This window comes from Stenella coeruleoalba, assembly GCF_951394435.1.
Source record: "Stenella coeruleoalba genome assembly, chromosome: 4".
Taxonomy (NCBI): domain Eukaryota; kingdom Metazoa; phylum Chordata; class Mammalia; order Artiodactyla; family Delphinidae; genus Stenella; species Stenella coeruleoalba.
In genome coordinates this window covers 65,413,274-65,429,364 of record NC_137149.1, presented here as the reverse complement: position 1 = coordinate 65,429,364, position 16,091 = coordinate 65,413,274, and the positions used below count along the sequence as shown (strand labels likewise).

At 41.4% G+C, this 16,091-nt stretch overlaps 1 protein-coding gene across 6 annotated transcripts in view; it reads right to left on the bottom strand.

Moving 5' to 3' along the window:
* LIMCH1 (LIM and calponin homology domains 1) overlaps window positions 1–16,091 on the bottom strand; it is a 342,867-nt gene that overhangs the window by 75,196 nt on the left and 251,580 nt on the right. For 5 of the 6 annotated variants that reach the window (XM_079919394.1, XM_079919397.1, XM_079919396.1 and 2 more), the window contains exon 8: window positions 11,891–12,143. In XM_079919394.1, coding sequence (XP_079775520.1) covers window positions 11,891–12,143 — 253 coding nt within the window. Of the gene's footprint in view, window positions 1–2,160; window positions 2,464–10,560; window positions 10,828–11,890; window positions 12,144–16,091 lie in introns of all 6 variants that reach the window. The other variant, XM_079919399.1, reaches the window with a different exon arrangement.

The following is a 16,091-nucleotide window of genomic DNA, read 5'->3' as shown; positions in this document are numbered from 1 at the left end:
CGCTGAAAGACTATTAAGAATGGTAATGAGATTTCAGTTTGACAGTAATGATGCCCAATTCCCACACTATTCAAGTTACTGTAATGAATTCAAGTTTTCTGATTGAATCCCTGAGCCTTCTTGGAACGTCTTTTTCTGCAGCAGTAAAGTGTTAGTAATGAGCTCTGCATGATCCAAATTCTAGAATTAGTTTGGAGATAGTTGGAACGTTGTTCACATATTGAACACCTCAACCATAAACCTTCATACTGCCAGAAAGTATGATTAAGTCAATGCTGAATAGAAACTTGCAATGTTCAAACTCAGTCTCTGCCTCCTGATAGCATTAATTAGGTTTGGCTAACGTAAACTTGAAGAACAGAGAGGGCATCCTCTTTACCTGGCTCCACAGAGGCAATACCCATTTGTTTCTTGTGTCAATAACTGTTCACCTTTATTCATGCTAAATCTGATATTTTCAATTGTTTTCCTAAGAAGTGAACTTTAGATGCCTAATGTTGACAATATCATAATTTAAACCAAAGTTGTGGCATCTATGTGCATAAACATTATATCACGTTAAAAGTCAGTTTCTAACTAAATATGTTTCTTGAGATAGAAAATTTCAGAAATATACATAAATAGGGCTATTCATTTTTTTTCAAAATAAATCTTCCAAGCCAGAAAACCATTCTCTTGTTACCTGGATGACTTGGTGTATTTACAGAGCCTATGCAAATAGGAAGGCGACAGAATTTTCTATTTGCTTTTAGTTTGGGGAAGGGGATCAAGGAGGGCATAGCACAGAGCCGCCAGGGAGCCCTCTTTTTTTCATCAGTTCTTTGAAGCTCTCTAGAGAGATCATGGGCTGTGTCCCCAAACACAGAGTCAGGTGACAACAGACAAATGGGGCTGGAAATATCAGGAATTAAAATTGCATGCAGGAGAAAGGAAAAAAGGGAGGTACAAAAGCTACTCCTTTTCCTAACTCAAGTTGCTGATCCGCATCAATATGCCTTGATGCTACTCAGTTATCCAGAAGTCTTTGTTTCACTGGCAACAACTGATCCCTCCCACAAGGCCCTATGAGAACGGTTTGTTACAAGGCATGCCAACAAGGACTGCAAAGACCAAGAGCCTCCCGAAGCTAGAATGTGTCCTATAAAAAAATGGGCCGGGTCTTCTATGCTCAAATCCCTGTTCTGTGTCCAGAGATCTTTCATGTGTTTTGTACCTGGTGCTTCCTAAATCAAACAATAGAAAACACTAACTGCTTCACTGATCTCAATGACGCTGCCCAAAGAACCACTTTAATTGTGTAAAACACAGTTTAGATATTTATATCCTTAGTTCAATGGATTACAAACCTCTTAAGTGACAGGCAAAAATATGGCAATTAAATAATAAAGATGCGATCTCTGATTTTGATGTAAGGAAAAATACAAGAATGATGAACTCTGTACACTGAAACTCAGCAGGCTGATGGCTTGAATGAATTCGTATCCCTCTTAGGATAAAAATCGCTGGCCGAATTCCATTTCATTAAGCTTTCCTTTCCCTAATTAAGATGGGAGAAAAGTTGGGAGAAGGAAACTCACTTAAAAATGATTTCTATGACAGAACACATAGAAGTGTGTTATAGTATATATTTGAGGACTTTTTAATGAGAAGTCTCCATCGTCAGATGTCTAGGTGATCGTGTTGGTGTGAGGGAAGAAACAGCAAGCCTCGTTTTCCCCCCATATCTCAAAGGTGCTAAGAAGATAGAAGGGCTCATAGCTAAGGAATAACTATGATCTCTGCCTGTTATGGATGGACTGGAGCAACCTTGAGAGGTGGCTGTTCCCTGATCAGCAATAGCACATGTCTATTTATGCCAATAAAGCCCGTCTCTGACACCAGCACCCATACGTGGTGATATGCCCACATATAGCACATCTGCACACTTGAGCTCCATATTTATTTGGTGAATTCAGCCCTATCTTGGACAGGACCATTCCACTCCCTGCCATCTGAAGTTCGGAGAGACTGGATATCTGGGGTTCCACTTTAAAACAAACCACCATTACTGATTATATGTAATTAGGGCAGGAAATAGAGGAATGGGGAGCTTTCATACAAATCACCTTTGCCGAACTATATTCTCTCTCTCCTTCATAGACACACACACACAGAGCACACCTTTTATGTTCTAGACTTTTCTTTTCTGAGATTCCCTTGGAGGGTTGCTTGCTGCCATCTGATTTCTCTGCCTCTTTTTTTCGGTAAGGCCCATAGAGGAGTTGATTCAGTGGCACCATTGGCTTGGTCTGGTTCATCCTAGCTCTCCTGGCGGCAAAGTCATCTTTCTCAAGATCAGGCAGTCGACGTGCAACCTCATCTTCTGATTCTGAATCTCTGCTGTGTTGGTGGATCAGGAAAGGATTTTCTTTGCGAAGGATAATATCTCGAACAGCTTCTTTCTCATCACTTAATTGCTTTTGACTGATAAAGCAAAATTAAACGGAACTCCACATGGGATCAGACCAAAACAGTTTTTAAATCCCCATCTCCAGGCAGCCAACTGTCTTGTTAGTGAAAGGTCTTCTCAATATCATTAGTCCAGATGACATCTGTTTACTATTTTAGTCCAGAGTTGCAGCAGGGTTAGGGTGGGTTTCAAAACCTGGAATTTAGTCAGCTACTAGCAATACTAAAAAATTCATTTAACTTGCAGTGCCCCATCAGCGTCAGAAAGGCAGGATCCTAAATGGCTCTGAAAGTGGCAATCCAAATTCTTTTCATGAAGTTGGGAAAAGTAAGAAGCATTTTGTTATTATTTTTTCTCTGGCACATTAATAATGTACCCAATAGGTACTCAGTTTATTTTGACTGACAGGGCAAAAATCTGAGCTACCAAGAAACTGATCTGGAGGAATGCTAATGAGTGCAGCTATGTGACAGCACACCTGGGATGTGTCCCAGGCTGCAAAGTGTAAGGATGGTCTTTCTGCAGAGCTGAGCTAACCTGAAACATCTGGAATAGTTTATGACCATGGACAGGATGGACTCAGGCACAAAAGCTTATCGTGCCCTGCACCCTCCCACCAGCAACCTTTTCTTTGGTCTTTTACCCCCATGACTCTCCACCGCCCAGCTCTTCTGCTTTGTCATATGCTAGCTGTCAAGTAAATCCTATTAAGACATTTCGCCAAAATGTTTACTTAGGGCTATTTTCATTTTCAAGGAAATCTTGAAGGCACCAAACTTTAAATTCTTTAGAATTTAAAGAGAAATGCAGTTTAATGGTGGAATCTTAGGACTTTTTATGCTTTGTTTTTTGTTCTTGTTGGGGTTGGGTAGGGTGGGAATACAGTCAATGGCGCCTTTCTGATATTCAAACAAACTCCTCCCCCCTACTCATAAGATCAGCCTTGCTTCTAAGTCATAATAAAAGATTAAAACTTTATAAATATCATTTATTATCTTCTCAGTTCATAGAGATGGTGAGTAGATAAAGCACCTTGACTTCTAAAGAAAGCTCACCTGCTTTGTATCCGATTTCTGAAGGAGGATTAAGGGTAAATTCTTCATGGTCATGGGACAGGTTGTCTCAGAAATGAAGACAGGAGGAATTAGCCTGGCTGAGCTAATACAAGCAAGGAAACGCTGTCTACTCTGGCTGACCAGGTGGCCTGCTGTCTGTTGCTTACCCTGTACTGCTGCAGAGGAGGCCTGTCAGCCTAACAGAACAGCAGGCCCTCACTCCTGACTTTTGGAAAAATCAAACCATCATTAGTCATGTCCAGAAAACTCCTTCTCCTGCTGACCACTATTCTCAATAAAAGTTTAAATCGTGGAATTTGGAGGTGGTGGGTGGTGCTCTGATCTCTGAATAAAGTTATTTCTTAAAATATAAAATTCTGCCCTTTGAGTTGCACTCCGGCTCTTGGTCTCCTGCTTGGCCACTCCTGGACCATGCTCACTCTCCTCCCTGCATCCTTAGCCAACAAGTCTGGCAAGAACCAACTGGTATTGGTTGACTGTGGCCATAAAGGATGGTCAGTGGGAAATGATAGGCCATTGAATTAATCTCTTCAAAAACGCATTATTTAAAAAGCACATTGATGATGACAAAGAAGGTGGTTAACTATTATTGAGCGCCCACAACGTGCCAGAATTCCTTCTAGTGTTAATTTGTTTAACCTTAATACTAGCCTTGCAATGGTAGTGTGATTAGCATCCCCATTTTATAGAGTGGAAACTGAGATTAGGTGAAGAAATTTGCCCAAGCTCAAAGTGCCACTGCTGAAGTTAAAATTCAAACCCAGGGAGTCTGGCTCCGGAGGTCCTGTTCCTAATCACTGCACTATTCATTAAACAAAGGACACGGCCAGGAACAGTTTTGAAAGCAGAACATCATACAGAAAATAAGGCATTATCATTACTAAGGAAGTAGGAGAAAGAGAAGTATTTTGGTTACTAAATAAAGGGATCACATGAGCTGTGCTTAGAATGAAGTCGTGATTTGCACTGCTGGGTACAGACAGCAATGTTCAGCCAGGATTAATGACAGTAGAATGCTAACTAATCATACCTTACAGTGCTTGCACAGCACTTTACAGTTTACAGAGCCCTTTCAAACGCATTATCTCATCTCAGCTGATCCGACTCCAATTCCAGTAAAGGAGCAGATCCTGAGCTTGAAGCTTTCAAGTCCCAAAGCAACACTCCTTTCATTTTTTGACCAGGGTCCTGGGTTTCAATTTTCCCCAACTCAGGCAGAATACTATGGAATAAAACGTATGCATTTATGCAAATAGCCATGCCAATTTGTGATGCCAATTTGAGAAGGGAGAATCTCGTGCATTATGCATCATGTGAGTCCAGCCAGGCTACAAACTCCCCAGGGTGTTTCTTTTCAGGCTAAATGCCCAGTGTAGCGGGACTCATTTCAAGTGATCTCAATTTAGATATGTAGACTTAAAAAAAGGGGGTGAAGAAAGCTTTCCATATCATTGGCCTCTTAAAGCCACTCCCTGCCCACTTGAAAAAACGATCACAGTGACATTCTGCTAATTGCTTGGATCCTGTAAATTCAGAGCTTCCAGCAGACTCAGAGAGAGCAAAAATTTAATGACATAAATTCTGGGCCGGCACTGTTGGCTATGAAGTAATAAATAATGTGTATAAGGCAGATATGTAGGACTATGTTCGCAGGTGTCTAGTTAGCAGAATATTTAAATGACTTTTTATAACGAGCCCTTCTTTTCTGAAGGTCAGTCTATTGCAAAGCTTCAGTATATTCTACTTTGTTTTTCAATAATTATAATACCTCTGAAGAGCTGGTATATTCCAGATACGTTAACTTTTATGACAACCCTGCAAGATCAGTATTATCGTGTCCACTGAGGTTTCCAGTTCCAGTCATCTGAATGTAGGTAAAGTAAGTAAATTTAAGTGGCAGACCCTGGCTGTCTGGCTTGATATTCATGGGGCGGTTTGGCACTTTTATTTTGTCTGAGTCATTCACAGATGAGTTAGTTGCCTTGGGAAGTAGGGGTTGCTCGACGGACCCAGATCACTGCTTTACTAAGAAGGAATACACAGGCTTCCCTGATGGTCCAGTGGTTAAGAATTCGCCTTCCAATGCAGGGGACACGGGTTCGATCCCTGGTCGGGGAACTAAGATCCCATATGCCGCGGGGCAACTAAGCCTGAGCGCCGCAACTACTGAGCCCACGTGCTCTGGAGCCCACGTGCCACAACTAGAGAGAAGCCCGTACACTACAACGGAAGATCCAACTAAGACCTGAAGCAGCCAAAAATAAATAATTTTTTTTTTTTAAAGAAGGAATACAGTCTAATGTGAAATGAGAAATGCCAAGCCTTGCCTTCAACCTGGCAACCCTGTCCTAAGACAAGTAAGGCTATCTTTGTAGGAGAGATTGTGGGTCCTAAGCAGGTGAGGGGGAGGAAAAGCTCTTGTCTCAAAGTTTCTAAGGCTTATATATTTCAAAGTGAATGAGATAATGATTTAAACTAAGGAAGAGCTGGCATTTTCTTTCACCCCCTTTTACTTGGCAACACACAAGCAACCAGCTCAGATTGGCAGTCAGTTTGTTCTATTGAAAGAAACTGGGCTCTCCAGAAAAGCCTGTTTGGCCTCCTGGGAATGTCACGGGCAACACCAGGGACCTCCCTGTTCACACAGTGTCCCAATAGGGCAGCTACATCCAGAGTCACAAAGGTTCATGCAAGTTATGTGTCTGCCTGGTCTCTGATCCCCAAGAATCTGTGCAGCAAGAAGCAGTGACACAGGCATCTGGTAAGGAGGGATGGAGAGAATATGTTCCTGGCACTTAGCTGCATCTGCTCTTCCTCTAAAGATTTCTAAAATGTCTATTGTTCCTTGGAGGGTTTCCCCCCCTCTGTAATTAATTACTATGTGCTTGAGAAGATCCACAGACTAGCAGAAAAGACTGAGTGCTGAAACATATGAAAACAATTAGCAAAGAAGTCCAATCACGTGAAACCTATAATTCAGTTCAAAAAAAAAAAAAGTTTACTTCTCCAATGGGAAACACCAAGTCAGAGAACTCAAATCTCCATGGCATTTTAATTCAGGGGAAGTGAATCTTGATTCTTACTTTATCCTCTTAAACGCAGAGATCTTGGCTTCTTTAGCAGAGTCTCATATTTGGGGGGTAATTAGGCTAACTTAATCATAAACTAAAAGGGAAGGAAAAGTAGTTTATGGACTTCTGACTCCAGTGGCAACTCTAATAAATATCAACCCCACATATTTATTAAGAAAGACCTACTTTCTGTCCCTTGGTGCTAACATACCTCCTAATATATTCTTTGATAGGAAGCTTGGGACTTCTAGGCTTCTAAACTCATGTGAAAATGGACTAACATGCACTTCTGCTCCTTTTTATATATTAAAAATAATTTAAGGAGGTGTTTGAGAATACTTGGGAAACAACAGCCAAAAAAACGCCCAAAAAACCAATCTGGGGCTTCTCTGGTGGCGCAGTGGTTGAGAGTCCGCCTGCCGATGCAGGGGACACAGGTTCGTGCCCCGGTCCGGGACGATCCCACACGCCGCGGAGCGGCTGGGCCCGTGAGCCATGGCCGCAGAGCCTGAGCGTCCGGAGCCTGTGCTCCGCAGCGGAAGAGGCCACAACAGTGAGAGGCCCGCGTACCGCAAACAAACAAACAAACAAACAAACAAAAAAAACCCATCTGTAAAAGTACAGCCTTACTCTTGTCTACATGCCTCCTTCCTTGCCTATGCCTCATCCTCTACCCATCTCTCCAAACACAGACTTTCCCAGCTAAAAAAATGGGCCGCAAGAAATATCTGGGGCCTCTTGTTGGGTTCCAAGATGTGGTGGCCAGAATTCATCTGGATTGCAAAGATAGGAGACTGAGGTTACAATGCCTTAAGAGACGTCAGCATATTTAAATGTTTTATATTCTTATTTTCCAGACACCAAGAATCCTTTTCTTCTTCATGATATGCATTTCATTCCAGTTAAGCTACTTTCTGCCACATTAAAAGCAGGATCCCAAATGTGGATAAACTTAGAATGACTGTCAACTCTGCTGTGGGCTGCAAAAAGTAGGTGACAAAGACACAGACAGGCCAGGCTAGTGGCATGGTATGTATAAAATTTTTATGAGAGAGCTAGCAGCTGAAAAATCTATCAACAAATGAATTCTGGGTGTTTGGAGCAGCTGTGTTGTGTTGCTATTGGGAACATTCTCTGGGAATATGCATGATTTTCCTGAACTCCGTCTTAAATGCTAAGTCAGTAGCTCTAAGGTGTGACGTTAACTGACATTTGCAGATATTAACTGACCTGCGAATTTCTGCTTAATAGAGCTAACTTGGATAAAATATGTAAAAATTAAGGCAGATAACAGGAACATGGACAGGAGCAAAAATTACCACAAAAATATACTACTCATCAATTAGAATTACATTTGTAAACTAACCGTGATTCTAGGTTTGTACACAGAATGGGAGCTGTCATAAAAGACTGTACTGTTTTAGCAGAAAATAAACCTCCCAGTTACTGAAGAGGCACAGTATACTCGTGGAATCCCCAGCCTTTGCCTACTCTTTTCTTTTCTCTACGTCATCATGATTCCTGGCTGTGCCGAGTTCTCTTAAAGTATCTGCCCATTTGTCTCCCCTTGCTCTTTTGGATACTCTAAAGATGATATGGAGTTTCCTTAAAAAAATTAAAAACAGAACTATCGTGTGATCCAGCAATCCCACTTCTGGGTACATATCCAAAAGAAATGAAGCCAGGATCTCAAAGCGATCTTAGCACTCCTATCTCATTGCATCACTATTCAAAATAGCCAAGATGTAGAAACAACCTAAATGTCTATCAAGGGATGAATGGATAAGGGTAATGTTGTATATACATACAAAGGAATATTATTTGGCCTTATAAAAGAAGTAAATTCTATAATATGTGACAACATGGATAAATCTTGAGGACATTAAGCTAAGTGAACTAAGCCAGTCACAGAAAGAAAAATACTGCATGATTCCACTTATATGAAGTAGCTAAAGTCGTGAAATACGTAGAATCAAAGAGTGGCATGGTGGCTGCCAGGGGCTGAGGGAGGATGAAATAGGGATTGCTGATCAACAGGCATAAAGTTTCAGTTAAGCAGGATGAATAAATTTTAGAGATTTGGTGTATGATATTGTATCTGTAGTTAACAACACTGTATTGTACAATTAAAGATTTGTTCAGAGTGTAGATCTCATGCCAAGTGTTCTTACCACAATACAATATTTTTTTTAAAAGGAAAAAATAAATGGCAAAGGATATGAGAGAATTTATAGAAGAAGAAACCCAAGTAGCCAATAAACATGGTATAATAGTCAACAGCATTAGTAATCATGGAAAAATCAATTTTTTTAAAATGAGATTTAAAAAATCAAGCAGATTGGCAATTTTTGAAGATAACAAGAAAAAAAATACATCATAAAGATGATAGTGTCTTTGGTAAATTTTAGTTAAAGACTTTACAGATGTGATAAAAAATGAAGGTATGTGTGTCAAGGGTATTAAGGTTAAAGATTTTTTATAAATTCATACTCTTATCTGTATCACCTATTACCTATTTCCACTGTGCCCTAGACTTGAAGACAGAAGCAGAAAAAATCTGAAAAACGGTAAGGGGGTATATTTCATTTTTGTATTCTCAGCATCTAGCCTGGTCTTTGATATAAGTAGAAGCTCAAATGATGTTGAAAAAGCATGTGTCTCACAAGGTCTCTGAACCAAAATTTAAAGAATATCTGGATTTATTTCTCTTTTGAAGATTCTATGACATTACCCTTCATTATTTCAGAGACCCAGAGAGTTGCTTGTAACATTAGCACAGTTTTATGTTAGAGTTTTCTAGAAGCACATACATGTTTAGGACAGACAAGCCTGTTTGTGGGATACCACAGACAGAAAGAATTACCTCCTTGATGTTTTATCAGTACAAAGCTACTCTAGGATTAAATCCATATAAGTCAGTACTGGAACTTTCACTGAAGACCTAGACCACAGCAAGAATCACACATCGAGTTGTATGGAGGAATGGAAGACATTCCATTCAATGTGTGTGAGGCAGCTGTGGCACTATGGTCAGAACATCTGAATCTGGCCACCAGGTCAGTGGTAACCAGCTCTGAGACGGTCAAGTAACTTACTTTCACTGATCCTCAGTTTACTCTGCTTGAAAATGGGCATATCACCTACCTTTTAGGATTAAATGGAACATCAAGTGGCAAAGGAATTTCAGTTGTCAAACTGTTATGAATTTCAATTTGTCAAATAAATTTTGGTCTCACTATTATTTGTTAGTATCTTTGTGGCTATTATATGAGAAAAATGAATCAGCTTCCCCGAACACTACACAAAACTGTAGAACTATAGTTTTCTGTGACTTCAATTGCTAAAGGTCTCTATCTCACATGTAATATGAGGCCACCAGGACTGTATACTAGTGCCTTTGTTACAATTAAGAGAAGTAATTACTCCATTCTTTGTTTTTGAATCAACGAGCTTTAGAAAATGAGTCAAATAAACCTAATCTTACTTACTACTCCCTTGGGACAAAGAAAGTAAGTGGATTTTTGTCAGCCAGCCACTCTTTCTAAAGAGAGTGTTCCCCATTCCAAAGAACTATTTTCTAGTGATGTGTAAAGTAAGATAAGAGCCATTTAGGGGTAGTGTGAAAATTAACAAGCCATAAACAATTGAAAAATAAGATGTTATTGCAAGATAAATCCTGCAGCCCACAAATGACTGACCACACATACTTGACCAGGACAAGGTCTACTCAAGCAGCACAAAGCTCCCTCTTCACCTCCATTTAAAAGAACCAGAAACTCAGCACAGACAGGCCTGAAGACAAAGACTATTAGCTATTTCTATCTGCTGCAAGTAGGAAATAATGATGCAACGGATAAAGCAGGAAGTGGGAAAACAAGATGGAAACTCCATCACACCAGACAGATTCCAAACCTCCAGGCATGCACAAAGCCAGCCAGGCCTGTCCTTGGCCCGGAAAGCTAACCTGGCAAAGCGCTGTGCTGCTGGCATGACCTTGATTCCAGCTTGCTCTAGCCTTCTGCGCTTTTGGATTTCAGCAGCATCTTCCTCTTCAGACTTGGGAGCTGGTGCCACCGCAGCCCCCTCTGGAGGAGGCTGCGCCTTCCCACTGCCGGTGGGTAATTCTAACCCACCACCAGGAGGCTTCCCACCAGGGTCCATTCGGCGGACGGGGTCCTCTTCACAAGGAGACCCCACTTCACTTCCCTCTTCCTCTATTGTTTCAGGATAGCTAGTGAGTTGGACAACATAATTGACCAAACTAACAGACTAGGCTGGGGAGCAGATCCCATGTCATCTCCTGGTCATTCTGATATTACTTCCACTTAAAAAAAAATCATAGCATGCAATATGATCCTGGTAATGTGAAAAAAATTAAATGCAGCCATTTTTAAATTAATACAATGCATCATAATCTCGACATTGATTAAGAGCTATTTCAAAATTGATATTGAAAGGCAAAAACCTTTTGTTCTAGAAAGGTAAAATTCATGTTTTGTTCAATAATTAAAACTTTTAATATTTATTCAATCGGAAATCATAGATAATAAAGGTGGACTACAAGGAATAACCATGCAATGATATGGGTGGTTTTGCTGAAAGGGATTAGACAAGACTGTTTAAGTTTCTTTTATTGGACTCTACGGTTCTTGAAGGCAGGGACTCTATCTTAGCTACCACTGGGTCCCCAAAGCCTAAAAGATAGTACCTAGCATGTAGTAGAAGCTCACTAGATGCATACTTGCTGAATAAATGAATGAATAAATACAAAAACATAATCAGAGATTAGGGGAAAGACTGCTTGTTTGTCTCAAGAGATGAGAAGTCCAATGTTTCTTCCATTTCATTATGACTGTTTCTACATGTGACTCAAGCATGTTCATGCATCCCTTCAATAACGCTTGAGCTCATATCTAGATAAACTTACATCTAGATAAAAGGTCTTACTGCACCTGATCTAACAGGAGTGGGAGTCAGTCTCCACAGAAGGCCATGGATGACAGATGTTCTCAATGTCCTGTCGATAGAGCTAGTTTCAAAAATCTGCTCGTTAAAATCTGCTCATTAGACCAGTATTGGTTGAATACCTACTGTGTGCCAGGCACACCTAGAACAGGTGCCTTCACGAAACTTATATTCTATCATGACAATCCCTCTCTGAAGATCTGTCCTGCCCACCTCCATCTGTAATCTGACACCAAAGTTCTAAAATGGCTCTTTGAGATCATTCTTGTCCCGGGGCCATAATTCCTGTACCACAAGCCAGGATGGGAGCAGCGCAGTCCAGGTCTTACCTGAAGGGCCTCTCCCCACCCAGGGGGGAGGTGGCAGTACTCCAGCTCTTCCGATATTCCTCTCGCTCTGCTTTCTTCTTTCTCAGAGGTGCGGGGACGTAGGCTGTCTGGTTGCTTTTGTTGGGGAGGTACTGGTTAAAAGGCACTGCTGATTTTGGCTCACCGTGGGATGTCCGCCTCGCAGACATGTCATCCTTCTTCACATCCGGCAGCTTCCGATGGGGCAAGTCGGATTCAGAGTCGCTTCCTCTCCCTGGGAAGAGAGGATGGGTGCTGAGAAAGTGTGCTGGGCTAGCAATAAAGTTCCCAATGGCAAGTATGCAGTATGGGGGATGTGGTTACATCTGTGGGTTCCCGGGATTACTTCCTTAAATTATTCACTTAACAAATCTAAAGTATCAGTCGAAATTAATCCACTCTGGGAAAAGCTCTCCATTCTAATCAGGAAAAAAAAGGTCAAATTAAAAAAAAAGAAGAAGAAAGCTTAGCTGTATCTGAGAGTTACAATTAACAACACATTTGCAATAGAACTATACGCCTGCTCAGATCCTTCAACTCTCAGAAGAAGAAACATAAATTTACCAGTGGAGTTTTTACTCAGCACCTGTTGTTGCATGTCTTACACTGCGCTAGATATTCTGACAAATAAGAATTATGAAGGATTTATAATCCTTTGTCTTTGAGGTACCTTTAACCAACTCATGAAACACCTGGAGAATATCAGTTATAATCAACGAGCACAGACATATAAGAACTATAGGAATTCAGAAAAATGATCAGTATGGATTATACCAAGGGGTTGCCTTCCAGGAAACAGCTTGAGTTATAATAAGTGCGTATTCCTCTACCTCGGAGCCCTTCCTGGTACCCATAGCTGGAGGCAATCTTTGTTTCCTATGAACACTATGGCCCGAAGGTCTATTTCTCTTCTGATGCATTATGCTTTCTACCTTGTATTTTGAAAATAAGGGCTTTATATCCTTCACACTGTACTTATCACAGTGTCTTTGGGCACAGTGGGTATCCTCAAATGATCAGATGAATCAATGAATTAGTTTGGCTTAAACAGTGTTTTACACAACACAGAGGAATTCAATGTTACCAACATCAGTCTTTTGTTGGTCAATAGTCCCCATAATTATATTGTATCCTTGTTTCCTGAGTCTCATCTCACCAGATTTCTAAGATCCATTAGAGTGAAATTGTCATGAAAACACACACTACTGTGACAGGCAGCCACCATCTGAATGCTGGTTGAAAACTCTTAATCACTGAGAGCATTATGAAAAGGTTCTTCAACTCCACTGATAGCAAATAGAAATTGACCTCCTTACCCGTGTGAAAAGAACCTTAAACTAAGAGTCGAGCGATGTGGCAGCCTAGCAGAGTGGGTAGTGCAGGGGGGTTAAGTCAGATCCACTTCATTTTGAGCTCTGACACTCATTAGTTTTGTCATTTGTCACTTCACCACTCCAAACCTCAGTTTCCCAATCTATAAAGTGAGGATAATAATATCACCTACTTCATAGTGCTGCTGGGAGGATCAGATACATGTAAAACTCTTGGGTACAGTACTTGGCCCCGAGTAAGTGCTTAACAAACACTGACTACTCTTTATGCCATAATAGTTCTGGATCTGCCACTGATGACCTGTGGGCTCCTAGGCTTGCCTCTAACACACTTGCCTGTCCTTTTTCTGTAAAAATAGGAATGAAATGAATTGCCCTGGAGATAAAATGATTTAATGGCTTTTAAAAAATGGTGAAAGTTAAAGCATTGACCATAAACAAGCTGTTCATTGCTGCAGATGAAATATTCAATTTATGAATTATTCATGCCACTTGCTTTCAGCCTCCCTTCTGAAGTTTTGACCATTTCATTACTTGTTGGTTTTTGATTCATAACTTAACTCCCTTCTCACCCTGTCTTTTATCAAGTCTATCTGTCTCAGTGTCATAATAAAATATTTAGAGCCCCCTGTGAATGCTTTATAACAAACACTAATACTACCTTAACTTGCTAAGCACTTGGATTTGTTTCCCTATTTGATATTATCCCCATTTTACAGTGGTAGAAACAGAGGCCCAGAGAGACCCAAAGAGCCCTTTCTCCATGGCTGGTAAGTAACAGCTCCAGACTCCAGTTTCTGTTCTCCAGATTCCAGCCCAAGAAAGACCCCTAGTTGCTAGAAGGGAGAGAAGCATAGCCCTGGGGAAAGGAAGGATCAGACTTTGCTAAAAGGATGTTGTCATCATGATGTGCACTGTTGCAGTTTCCTAACTTTGGGCACAAGTAGAGAATAAACAGCTCCTTCCTCTGCAACACACTTCTCTTGGAAAAATGTCCTTTGCCTAAAGCATCCTGGCTGGGGGAAGAACTGTATTTTGCTGAATAAATGAATGAAAGAAAATGATTCTTCAATCAACTATGAAGGCTTAGTATGGATTAGAGTTGTCTCGGTCCCCCCCCCCCCCCCCCCGCCACATCCCGTTCTAAAATCCTGTAATCTATGAAACTTATTTTGGTACAATATCTAAAAACGTATTGTCCATAATATACTGAGAGAGAGTCTCAAAATAGGTTGTTTAACACATAAACAGATAACCTTTTTTTTTTTTCCCCAATTAGCCTTTGATGAATGTCTTCAACAGGCACTTCAAGAAAAGTTAATTTGCAAATGCCCTGAGGCAGAGTGGCTCAGCTGAAAGAAGCGTAACGTTTTGGACCTAGAGACCAGGGTCTAATTTCAGCTCCATCATCTACTAGCTGTGTGACTGGGAAATTGAAGCCCTCTGTACCTCAGTGTCCTCACTGGAAATAAGGAGGTGATAATACAGCTCTCCTAGGTTGTCGTGATGATTACAAGAGATGTAAAGCACCCAGATAGTGGCTGGTGAGGTATACTTTCCATAAGTGTTAGAACCCCTCTTATCTCAGGCCAAGACTTCAAAAGATCTTTTTTTTTTTTTTTTTTGTGGTACACGGACCTCTCACTGCTGTGGCCTCTCCCGCTGCGGAGCACAGGCTCCGGATGCGCAGGCTCAGCGGCCATGGCTCACGGGCCCAGCCGCTCCGCAGCATGTGGGATCCTCCTGGACCGGGGCACGAACCCGCGTCCCCTGCATCGGCAGGCGGACTCTCAACCACTGCGCCACCAGGGAAGCCCAAAAAGATCTTGACTTGACTTCACCCTGAAAACATGAAAATGTACTAGGGTGGCATCTCCATCTATGCCCAACATTGCACGGGATGAGGCGGACATACTTTTATCAAAGTCTGATCCTTCCTTTACGCCTGGGCTACGTTTCTCTCCCTTCCAGCAACTAGGGGTCTATCTTTTTTTTTTTTTTTTTTTTGCGGCACGCGGGCCTCTCACTGTTGTGGCCTCTCCCGTTGCGGAGCACAGGCTCCAGACGCGCAGGCTCAGCGGCCATGGCTCACGGGCGCAGCCGCTCCGCGGCATGTGGGATCTTCCTGGACCGGGTCACGAATCCGTGTCCCCTGCATCGGCAGGCGGACTCTCAACCACTGCGCCACCAGGGAAGCCCGGGTCTATCTTTTTTTATGTATCTTTACCATACACACCGCCAGCCCATTGCTTTTTCATCTCCTCTAACACTCTAATTTCTCTCATTCCTTATTTCTCTCCCTTAACTCGTCTTTTCTATAAAAGATAAGAATATTTATTTAACAATATGCATTGTGTTTATAAAATATGTTCTTAATTTTAAAAGCACCTGAGTGGAAGGTTTTGTATTTCCTGTTCAGGGAAGCTTATTAGTGGCCTCAGAAGGCATGCCAGTGAGGGTGAGGGAGGAGCTGGGCACTTATTTAGCAAGCCAGATTGGCTGAATTGACCCTGGAGGTCCACAGCCTCCTTACCAGGTGGCTCTCGTGTCCAACCCATGGAATCGTGGCACCTCTTACGAGTGTGGCTCTTGGTCATCCCTACTGAATGGGTCAGTGGACCTCAGTAATAATAAAATGAAAACTCTCTCTATTGAGCCAATATGTTGTTGGAGAATTTCATGGTAAGACTTTCCCTAATTGACTGTGAGTCCTAGGAAATAAGTTTTCAAGAATTAAAATGTTCTTCTAAATTTGGAAGTGTTTATTAGGACCAGCAATCTTCTTGATTATCATCACTTAAAAAATATACCATAAGCTCTAATGAAATACAACATCTATTTGGATAAAATTA